General features: G+C 38.2%; 1 protein-coding gene across 1 annotated transcript in view; it reads right to left on the bottom strand.

The window, feature by feature from the left end:
• Window positions 1–291: 291 nt before the first annotated feature.
• Window positions 292–12,889, bottom strand: part of LOTGIDRAFT_117784 (hypothetical protein) — a gene marked incomplete at both ends in the record, with an annotated part of 68,920 nt that continues 56,322 nt past the window's right edge. The window contains one exon of the mRNA XM_009056246.1: window positions 292–391. Coding sequence (XP_009054494.1) covers window positions 292–391 — 100 coding nt within the window. The remainder of the gene's footprint in view (window positions 392–12,889) is intronic.

Below are 12,889 nucleotides of genomic sequence, written 5' to 3'. Positions count from 1 at the left end.
AAACATTTTCAAATTCTAAACTATTAAATATCTGGATAGAAAAACTGGATAGAAACTGTAGCATCTAACTTGCTAAAAAAAAAATATATTTCTATACAGGTCACATTTTAAATGAAATTTTAATGAAATACATGTACAAATATATTGGGACTTTACATCAATGAACATGAAAGTAATGCTAATTCAGTGATTACTCTTTGTACAAATATAAATCCTTTTCATATCAAAAATATAATACAATTCTGGGACTAATATCATTTTGTTGGAAATATTCTTACACAGGCTTCTCTTTCACTCAACAGCAAAACCACAGGTTTCTTCCACTGCACAAGTTAACTTTCCATAGAATTTCTCGTAAGACTCATAAGGAGGTATATCAATTCTGTTGAAACTGTAAATACAAAATAAAGCATAATACAGAAAGTTATTTTTTTAGAGCTCCAGGCAAGGTTATTTATTCTCAATGACAGCTTTGATTAACAAAAATACAGAGTGTTTCTTTGAGGCAAGGCCTGGAGTGCTGAGGCCCCTTAAGTCATTCAAAATAATACCTTTCACAAGCCACTGGCTCCACATTTCATGCAGGTGTATAATAATAAAAGTACAAGACATTGGTCAAACACACAAAAGAGGTTATTGGGTGAATTATAATAGTTTTCTGAAGAAATGCTATTTTTTACAGGAGATTATCAGTAAAATTTTAAAACTCTCTTGAGATAAACAGAAGGCCAAAGGTTTACCAAGGTTTGAAAACACTTTAAGTAAAAACAAGATTTCGGAAAACCTCATGATTGTGGACACTGTAGAATCTACTCCATTTACTAGCAAGCCACTACCATTTACAAATCAATTTGCTGAGCTGCTAAGACCACTTTTCATGTGTAATTCTACCAACTCCAAAAAGACACAATGCTAACATCAAACCCCTAACCACCTTTACCTCAGTCACCAATAACCCCAGCCAATAGCCAACAAAGGACACCTAAATCTACCCCAAAAACACCCCGAGAAATAGTTGGTACCAGACGACGCCTTAGCTTAGGCCACAAACCAGCCAATAAACTACCATGACAATATAAAATCTGACTGGAGCCTTCCGGAAATCCTGAAACCTATCCTGATCATCGGTTCATCCAATATCTCTCGTGTACCTGAAATAAACCTCAACACTCGAGCCGAATCATACCCGTATCCAACACTCTATTTAAAGCTGACAGACGTACCGAAGAAAGTTATTAACAACAGACAGGAGACAGATGAGATCATCTACAAACAGATTTAGGAACTTTTAAACCTAGCCAAACCAAACCCAGATACCTTTTTCCCCTAGCCTCCAAAGAGTTGAACCCCATGCTACAGAGAATCATAATAATAATTATCTCATCTACCATAAACCTTCACCTATAGCCACTAGCATCCCAAGATTCAATGGAATGGTCGAAGTTTGCTCCAATCACGTCCACTGGATGAGCTCCACTGCTAGAAGTATCTTTGATAAATGGGTCTCCCTATTAAACTAGGCGCTGGAGGAAGTATTTTAAAGTTAGGCTTAACAATATTAAATCTTAGTCGCGTAAATATTCTCCCGTTGATTGAAGAAAAAATTTGGATTGCGGTTTGACTTATATTCTTACAGTAAAACCGTTGTCTATTTCACCAATTTTATTGTCGGTTCAAGAAATCCAGCGAATATTTTAACTCAATTTTTTCTTTCGTGAACCTCTTGTCTGCGATAAGCGTACCAAATTTGTTGAAAACAAAAATTATTAATATTAACCAATTTTGAACGTAGAGCTTTAAAGAACTTGAAAGATAGCTTGCGATGCAAGGTAACATACGCCCACCATTCCTCGACACTTGAAAAAGGATAATATTTCGAAAACCGGTTCGTGTCAATTGCGTAAGTTTTTGTTTTACTTGTTATAATTTTTCACACCATTGTTAGCGTCATTTATCACCTAAATATATATTTTTGCATTTTTCATCATGACTTTCATTTTACTTTATATATCCCCAAACCCAGTTTGACTTATTTGCATAATTTGATCCCCACATTTTCACGCTAGCATATACAGTTTCCTCCTGTTACATCCGCTGTACATATCCTTTCTAACCTCAAGTTATTTTCATTATGCTCCCCAACTACAACAACCACTGGCAAGAAGCCAGACATAGAAACACTAATCGTCAACCAAACCAATATCACGTACCCTACAACGGCCCTGTCTTCCATCGACCTCTACCACCTACCGATCGCCGACCACCAACCAACCCATCCAGCTATATCCCACCCCATTGCCGACCTACCTACAACACCTACCAATCAAGAGGTAACCATCGACCTGACCAACAACAGAAACGACTACCAGCCCACCGACGCCAACCAGTCCCCACTCATAAGGAGGAAGAACCCTTTGTGAAGGTGTTCTTCCAAGTTTTGCAGTGCCTCCATCATTTGGCAATCCTTACCCTTCAACAGCAAGGCCAATCAGCGTTTACCTTCAAACGCAAAGTCTCTGAGTTGGATAGTTTTATCCGTCCAGCAATGAAAACATCAGCTGTTGACGCGAATCAACCGGACATGGCTCTCTAAGGTTACGCAGGTCCTGATCGACCATTACCAAACCACACTTCAAGAGAAGCTGACCACCATTCGTACCAAGTCTTTATCATCAGCTGCCGTCGACCGCATCGTTTCTCATGCCCTGTCCTGGGCCCGCCGCTCCTATGGGAAACGTCTCACTCAAGCTGTAATCACCAAGTTCTACCTAACAATCAACGAAACAAAAACCAGAGTAACCATATCTCTACCAACTGAAATGGACACTACATCTGCACCATCTAGAGCCACGACGCTGCCGAACCAAACCCCTAAACGAGCCCGAAGTTCACCTACTCCTAGTCCAGCAGACATAGGTAAACGCTCTCGTAGAGAGGGCACTCCCCTTCTCTTTTCACTTTCAGACTCGTCTTCCCCTTCCACACCATCTGAATCTTCACCACGTGATCTAGGATCCGCCAACCTTTCTCTCTTCTGTGCGTTTTTGGACCAGCAAACCACCCCTCAGTCTCCATCGAAGTCGAGACGTATATCCAGACCTTCCCCCCCTCGAACCAGATCCCAGTCCGTTCCCAATGCTACAATTCTAACAACTACCAAACCAGTACCAATCACACCGTCGACGACCATTATATCCGCTACCAAACCGTATTATCACCAAACCAAGGACAAATCATTATGGAAGCTATCCGCTCTAAAGAAATCTACCTTAATTATTGGATCATCTAACCTGAATCGAATTACCAAAACCAGTTCAGACATTGAAATACATTCTTACCCCGGTGCCCAAATCCATCACATACAGTCAATCCTGGAATCATACGACCATGATCCCAAACCTACTACTATTCTTCATGTAGGCCTCAACAACCGTGATCAGCTACCAAAGACCTCCTTTAACCAAGCCCAGCAATTAATCGCCACAGCCAACAAAACCTTCCCAAACTCCAAGATCCTCTTCACATGTATACCCATTTCAAATAAAATCTCGAAGAAAGCACAACAGAAACTCAGCACTCTCAACAACATGATGATGGAGTCCAGTATCAACAGCGCAACAATCTTACCACCCTACGAAGAAGAATTCGAACCAGTTGATAATCTTCATTGGTCTCCAGAAACAGCAAACAGCATTTATTTGTTTTGGATACACCGGCTTCAAGCATCGAGTAAGTCTTTAAACTAATTACTGGGGATAAAAATACTGAGAGGCCACCGCTAGGCCAAACTGTAGTTAACTTGAGCCGCAAAATTCTCACACCCCTTCAGCATTCAATCTTAGACCGTGGACTTAAATTTATTCCCACACCAAAGATAGCTAACTTGAATTATCTCCGACCATCCATTGAACGATTTCAACGAAATCTTAGCTGCACTATATTTTTTCCGAAACCAACCCCACGTGGTGCTAGAACAATGTTTATTCCTAAATCCACGTGGACACCCCCTCAGGCCGCCATCCATCCTGAAATATTGAAATCATTTGCGAGTATGAATAGCCAAACAGTGAACCTTTCCATAACACACGAAAAGCCTAATCTCACACGAGTGGAACGTGAAGCGTTAAACTTACTTAAGAAAGACGATAGCATTGTTATTAAAAAGAGTGACAAGGGTTCATGTTGTGTCATTCTGAATAGGGAGGATTACGTTTCAGAAGCAGAGAATCAACTGAATAATCCTAAACATTATGCCATTTATTTTACCAAAACCAATTTTCAAAGAAACTGCTAACATGATTAACAATATTCTTGCCGATTTAGTCAAAACTAGTTATCTCAAACAGAAACAATATGACTATCTGTCTGCCAAACCTGATTGTCGCGAGAGACATTTGTACACTTTGCCTAAAATCCATAAGAATCCAACCAAGGAGTGGTTTATCCCGAATAAAATCCCTAAAGGCCGCCCGATTATATCTGACTGTGGTAGTGAGTCATATGCAGTGTCAGAATACATTGATCATTTCTTACTACCTCTAGCATGTCAACATCGCGCCTACCTTAAAGACACAACCGATTTTGTCAATAAAATAAAAAATCTTCGAGTTCCCTCTAATGCTATTTTAATTTCTATCGACGTTTCTTCTATGTATACCAATATCGATAACACTACTGGTTTAACGGCAGTTCGTAAAGCTTTTAATAGAAACCCAGATCCAAACAGACCCGACGATGCAATTCTACAGCTTTTAGAGATTTGTCTTAGTCGAAACGATTTCACATTTAATGGTAAAACATATTTACAAACTTCAGGGACAGCAATGGGCAAACGATTCGCCCCTTCGTACGCAAACCTTTTCATGGCAGATTTGGAACGTGAGGTGTTGCCCCTCTGTCCATTTGACCCATTATTTTACGGACGCTTTTTGGATGGCATTTTTATGGTTTGGACTTATTCTATCGAACAGTTTTGGGAATTCTTTGAAATTCGCAACAACCACCATCCTTCTATCAAACTAACCGCAAACGTGAGTGACAAAAGCATACACTTTCTCGATACCACAGTCTTTAAGGGAGATTCCATAGCAGAAACAAATAAACTGGATATTAAAGTGTATTTCAAAGACACTGATACTCATCAACTCTTGCACAAAAGCTCCTTTCACCCAAAACATACCTTTTCTGGTATAATTAAGTCACAAGTTTAACGATTTCATCGAATTTGTACAAGATCTTCTGATTTCAACCAAGCCTGTACGATTGTTTTCTCAAAACTGTTTTTACGAAACATAAAAAATTCCACCTTAGCACAGATAGCAGCTAAAAACAGACTTTGTGCCGAAGTACCTCCAGGTTTAAGAAGTGCTCCATGTTTGTCCAGTAGATGCAAAACATGTCCCTTTATATCAGAAACTCATTATTTTGTAAGCAACTCTACGAATAAAAGGTACCCGATCCAGGAACATCTAACATGTGAACATTCGAATGTAATATATTTAATTTCATGCAAGAAATGCCCTTAACAATATGTAAGAGAAACTAAGAATAATCTACGAACTCGCTTTAATGCTCATATGTCAGACATCAAATTAAAGAAAGACAAGCCTGTTTCTAATCATTTCAACCTCGACGACCATTCAATAGACGATCTCGCCCTAATCCCAATTGAGCGTATAGAAATTGACTTGCCCGAAGATGAAACTACCAAATTCTGTCAATCTAGGGAAGCCCATTAGATTGAGACATTGAATACAGCAAGACCTATAGGACTAAATATTCATCATAATGTAGGCATACCACCCTTTGTTGTCCCGTTTAATACAACCAGCAATCGAGCAAGCAAGATAGTTCATGCCCACTATAAGAGCCTCCAAGAGAAATTCCCACATGTCTATAAGCAGAAAATGATAGTTGCATATTCAAAAAATAAGAACTTAAATGATAATATTGTTCATAGTAAACTAAAAACAATCAGCACATAACAAATACTATACTTCTCGCCCATCGGGCGAGTTATTTTTTCTAATTTCAGATCAGAATAAGAACAGAAGAAAACCCAATATCAAGACCCTTAATCCTAATTTCTAAATAAAGTGTCTGCTCCACCCTAGGCCTGTACATTTGGGAGAATCAAACCCTCCTTTCCCCGAAAACCAAATACAACAAACAATTAAATCACACAGCTCTAATCAAGGGCAAAAAACAACTTTTGCCGCGAGTTTACAAAGTCAAGGGCAATAACTCCAAAAATGTTCATCATAATCGGTTGAAAACTATAGCTTTTATTGTGCTCACAAACAAATTTTGACGCGTTTTTCATAAGTTAATGGCAATAACCCAAAAACATTTCATCGAAAATGCGTCAAGTTAGAACTTGAAATACATAAGAATCCAGAAACTCTTATCAGACCGTTATCAAAATAATTCCGAAAGGCAGACCCATTGTTTCTGATTGTTCCAGTGAGTCATGTTCCAAGTTTCTGAATTATTGATTATTTTTTATTACCTTTGGCATGTAAACATCTACCAACTTTAATGAAAAAATCAATTGATAATAATTGATAACAATGTCGGTTTAGACGGTGTCCGTAAAGCATTTATGAGAAATCCTTCCGAAGTAAGACCAGATAAGAGATTTTAGCACTCCTTGAAATATATTGACACATAATGACTTTACTTCCAATGCAAAAACATACCTTCAAACTTCTGGAACAGCTATGGGCAAACGATCTGCGCCATATGCGAATATCTTTATGGCTGAGTGGGAATGCAAAATATACCAAATTTCCCCTTTTAAAACCCTTCATTATGGAAGATTCCTCAACGATATTTTTATTTTTTGGACCGATTCATTAGAAAACTCTTTGGCAATATTTTGAGATATTAAACAATCCCCATCCTTCAGTGAAATTAACAGCAAACGTCTAAAGCGGATATTAAAGTATTCTTGAAAAAAAAATGATACGCACCAACTTTTATTCAAAAGCTCGTTAACCCGAAGAATACCGGTACATTTTCTGCGATTATCAATTCACAAATCCCAAGGTTCCAAAGGCTTTGTACTCAACAGACTGACTTTGATTCCGCGTGCAGCCTAGTTTTTTAGTAAATTACGAGAGGGGTTATTCCAAAAGATTTTTACGCAAAATTAAAAACGACACATTATTACAACTTCGGCAAAAACAAGATTCCACTTCTTTACCTACTGGATTTGGCTCAAAACCTTATGGTGGTTCTTAGTGTCGTACCTGTGTACAAGTACCTACTTTTCACTTCTTTAAAACAATAAAACCAGAAAAACGTTTTTCATAATTGACTTACTTTCATGCGGTGACCAAAATCTTATTTACGTAATTTCAAGTAAAAAATGCGACATACAGTACATTGGAGAAACTAAGAACTCGTTTTAATGACATTAATTACGATATAGTATATGGCAAAAATAGACCAATTTCCAATCGCTTTAATCAAGGTTTATGCCAAGGAAATTGGTTACGATTCTGCATGAATGGGGTCTGGCATTGTCATAGCAATGACACATCAAACATAGCCTGCCAGGCAAGGTAACACGCCCACTGGCAACGAAATGATAAAACAGTCTTTAGTGACTAGGGTACAAATTTTCTCGTATTAAAGGAATATTATTAGTTTGAATTCAATGATACTGTCAGTTATCTATGCTCTAATATCAAGGGAAACAACTTCCAAATAATTCAGAGAGAATCTGTCAAAAGATCTCATCAATATAAATAAAAAGATGTAAAACTCCATTCATTTCATTTCCTTTATCAACATAAATCATCACACTTATTTTAAAAAGATAGCTTGCTAGGAAAGGTAATATACGCCCACTGGAAGCTTTGATTTTGAATGAAAATATTTGGCAGTACAGTAACATCATCAGTATGAAATATTCAACCTTCAGTCATACACTTCTTTTGAATTTTTTGGGGCGATACTAAATAATATTGTTGTTACCCTTGTTCATGAAAACGTGTTTAATTTTTAGCTCAACTCTAGAAGACAAATATTCAATAAAACCAAGTTTTGTCAAAATCTGGAAAGAATCATGCCTTTTAGTGTTTAAGAGCTAAAATTTGAAAGCGTTTTCAAGAACAAAGTCAATAGCTCGATTTTTCTGATTTTCAATTGGGTTTATCCTTGGGTGATAACAAACACTTGTGGCAAGTTTTGTCAAAATCCAACAAGAATTGTGCCATCTATAGTGTTTACGAGCTAAAAATTGATCTAGTTTTCAAGAACAAGGGCAATAACTCCTACTACATATTGTTCGTTTCTTCAGATTTTCGATAGGTTTCATCCTTAGGTGATTACGAACACTCACACCAAGATTCGTCAAAATTCGTCGAGAATTGTGCCGTCGAAAGTGTTTACGAGCTAAAAATTTAACACGGTTTCAAGAACAAGGGCAATATATATTTTTCAATTTTTCTGATTTTCAATAGGGTTTAACCTTTGATGATATAAGTTTCGTCTAAATTCGTCAAGAATTGTGCCCTTTATGGGCTAAAAATTGAACACGTTTTTAAGAACAACAACTCATACTAAGTGTTCTTCATTTCTTCTGATTTTCAATAGGGTTCATCCTGGGGTAATTACGAACACTCACACCAAATTTTGTTAACGAGCAATTGTGGACGGGCCGACGAACGGACATGGGTGACGGCAATATACACCCCCATTCATTGAAAAATTGTTAAATTCAAACTTGACCAAGATCTCATCATTATAAATGATCACACTAAATTTCATTAAAATCAGATGAAAACTGTAGTCTCTATAATGTTCAGAAACAAATTTTGACGCGTTTTTCCTAAGTCAAGGGCAATAACTAAAAAACCGTTCATCGAAATATCAATTTTTGAACTTGCCCAATATCATATCAATACAAATTACCACACCAGCTGTCAGAAATGATGCCAAAATATTTAGTGGCTCAATAATGAAAAGCATCTGTAAGTCAAGGCAAAAATCCGAAACAGTTCATAAAATTATCAAATTCAAACATGAACAATGTCTCATCGCTGCACACACAAGGGCAATAACTCTGAAACGGTTCATCCAATTATTACCAATTTCTAAAGTGAACCGAGATTTTATTAATATATACATGCATTTAGTTTCATCAAGATATTGGATAAAAACTGTAGTCTCTATCGTGCCTGCAGGCCGAATTTGACAAGTGTTTATTAAATCAAGGGCAATAACTCAGAAACCCTTCATCCTATTATTACCAATTAAGAACTTGACTGAGATCTCATCAACATATACATGCATACCTAGTTTCATGTAGGTTGCCTACAATCGAAACGTCAATTTTACTAAGTCAAGGGCAATAATCCAATTATTACCAATTTCGAACTTGACCGGGATCTCATCAATACATACATGCATACCAAGTTTCATCAAGATCAGAAAAGATAGCTTGCCAGGCAGCCCACTACCAGCTGTCAGAAATGATAACAAAATCGTTAGTAGCTTAATAATGAATTTTCAAATAAGGCCAACTTTAAAAATATCTTTGTTGCGGATTTCCCGGCCGAGTCGTTTTGAAATAACGTAAAAAGTGCCGTGAGGGAGTTTTTCACTAAAAAAAATATTATGCGTACCTATCCCCTGCATGAGAACGTAAAAAAAGTCCACCTATTTCCGTACAGAATATAAATCCAGCGTGTAACGCTACTGCCAAATTATGACCATTTCTTATAATTTTATTGTAATCTTTGACCGGTGCTTACCATGCTGAATATGCCATTCGAACTCCGTCGTTTATCTCAGTATGACCATTTCTTATAATTTTATTGTAATCTATGGACCAGTGTTTACCACGCTGAATATGCCATTCGAACATTATGACCATTTCTTATAATTTTATTGTAATCTATGACCAGTGTTTACCACTCTGAATATGCCATTCGAACTACGTCGTTTATCTCATTATGACCATTTCTTATAATTTTATTGTAATCTATGGCCAGTGTTTACCACGCTGAATATGCCGTTCGAACTCCGTCGTTTATCTCATTATGACTGATAACTGTCAAGGTACTCCTGCCGTTGACACTCTGTTTTGAACTGCACCTGTCATTGAGAGAAATGTTCGACAAGTTAGTGAACGATTACACGCTTGATACGGAGAGCCATGACACATCGGGATCGGCAGGTTTGTTGGTTGAAGTTTATGATGAAATGCCGTCCTCGTCGTCGCGCCTCTCATCAACATCACGCATGGTCGATGTCGACAAAAAGATTATCGAGATCCTGAACTTTTCTCCCAATATCAAATTCATTAGTTTCTCGCTTGAGAATGTTATGTCTAGTGCCAGTGGTGGTAGTAGCAGCAGCGCGACCTCGGCAGCTCATCACCATGACAATAACATGTCGACCTTCTTGCCCCTTTTAACACCAGGGGGTAATGTCACATCTGGCCATGCAGCTGAAAAGCCAAAGAATGCTTTCAACATGATGATGTCTGACTGAACCATGAAAAAGTCGGCTGATAAGGTAGAAGAAAAGAATGCTAAAGACCAACTCCATAACTCATTTCTCCAGCAATGTGGTAATGATTTGGTTTTCCCCTGTGACATGGTACCCAGTACTCAGTATCACATTCGTTTACTCACAAATTGGCTGTGGTATCTTGATGGCAGAAAAGAAATCATAAAACAGAGAAGAGCAACAGAATCTGAGATAACTGAAGATTTTCCTGCCATGTTTGATGTTGGCAAATTTGATGGGTTCCAACAATGGCAAAAGTGGAAAACTAAGCCAAGACCTACTAAATGTATCCTTGAGAGTCACAGCAGGAATCTTATTACTCTGATAAGTAAGCCATTGACCATATCTTGGGATAAGAATTTAAAGTCAAGCATAGAGACCCTTGCAGCACTTCTGGAGCAAGTTGCCTGATACCTGGATAATCACAACCAGCGCCAACAGGAATACCAGTCAAAGTTGATACCAGCATGTCAGGTAGTTGGTAGGCCAAAGCTTCATGTATAGTACGTTCAGACTATTCTGATGGCAAATAATTACTTATGACTTACAATGATTTACCGGTAATTTCGGTAGCCTTTTTGATACTACCATTGATTTTAACACATTTTGTCATCGTGATATGTAAACTGTAAGCCTCTTCACTTTTGTCTTTTAGATCTCTGACAAGGCATCAGTACAACACCACCCAGTTGGACCATTTGGTATTTGCAAGAAGTCTCACCCAAATGATAGAGGATTCCTTGGTCACAAGTGAAGTCTACCAACCTCATTATCTTGATCCTGATGTCTATTGTAAATCCATGTCAGCCTACCAGAAGCACCGGTTTCTACAAGATATAACTCTGTCTTTTCCTGTTGATGTTCTCCGGTTAGTATTGATAGTGAAACTTACCTGTTGATACATTAATTTGTTTCTTGCAAATGTTACATTTTATTCTTGGGCAGCAGTATTGATCTGAAATTCATCTATGAACATGAAATTTCAGAAACATAGGATGAATTTTGACTTGCAATTTTCCTTGAACTTTAGGTATCTAATACAAGAGTTAAGGTGGAAGCATGTGTGATACATCAGTCATTAAGTCTTAAATTAGTTAATGGTTGTTTGATTTAAGGTATGATCCTGGTGGTGGGACAGGTATATTGGTGTTTCTCTGGAAGGTTCCTGCCTCAAGGTCACAGAATGAATGCATGACAATGTCTGCAAGATTGCTAGAGCTGTTGAGACCATCTCTCCCAGAATATCATACCTGAGCCATGAGAGCAGGAAATGTCATGTTTGCAAACTAGCATCCCACCCCATGTTCTTAGATCACTGTTTAGCCAACTTACCTTGGATGCCAGTGCTGACCAGCATCCTGCAATGGATGAGAGGATAAAGCTGGCAATATCTACTGAGCAACCAGATATGATCTTAGATCTCAGACATTTCAACAAAGGTCGCCCTAGTGAAACTTTTGATCAGTTCTTCAGTGTGCTGAATAAATTGATAGAAGAATGGGTTGCTACAGATGATCGACGGCATGGGGTTGCTCATATGTCACAGTTTCTTTCTGTGCCAGATTTGATCAAACAAGTGAGTCTCAGCTTACCTGATGATGTTCCTGTTCCATCGGAGTCAACAGCGTACTTATCATTTGCCCCTCCTAACACATGTTCTGAGGTGGCAAACACTACACTGGTCGGGTAAATCTCAAGCATAAGGTCCAGTCTCGACAGCTCCGTCAAAGTCATCCTGATGCACATTATGCTGCTGCCCAATGGAAGTATATGAGATCTCTTGCTGTACACCTTGGTGTAGACAGGTGCATTCTAATGAGTGCTGATGACAAAGCGAAGATCCCAGTCGGTGAACACGGATTGGCTATATCAAGTGGTGTGAGAGGTAAACAGTCTATTGCACCTACTGAAATTAGCCTTGCAGCTCTAGATCATGATGTTCTACAGAAAGGAAGTATTGTACCTCGTGTCATACTTGATATCAGTATCCCTGATGTAACTGAAGAATCATTTTACAGAGGTCATTGACTCTAAAAGACTCGGCAAGTTTGTAAGGCGAGTTCCACAAACAGATTTGCTGCTGAGGTCTGTCAATACTGGGATAATCTGCCAGAGGACCGTCGAGGAAATATCAACACCTTACTCCTTTTCACTGATGGTGGTCCTGAGCATAGATCAACATTCGAGTCGGTGAAACTCTCTTTGATTCATGTTTTCAGACATACCGAACCAATATGGATCTATTAGTTGCAGCAAGAACAGCCCCTGGTCAAAGCTATATCAATCCTGTTGAAAGGGTAATGTCAATCCTGAATGTTGCCCTACAGAATGTTGCTATTGAAAGGACTGCCTGTTCAGAAGAAGTAGA

This window comes from Lottia gigantea, assembly GCF_000327385.1.
Source record: "Lottia gigantea unplaced genomic scaffold LOTGIsca_27, whole genome shotgun sequence".
Taxonomy (NCBI): domain Eukaryota; kingdom Metazoa; phylum Mollusca; class Gastropoda; family Lottiidae; genus Lottia; species Lottia gigantea.
Note: the sequence above shows the minus strand (reverse complement) of the source record. Positions and strands in the feature narration are given on the sequence as shown.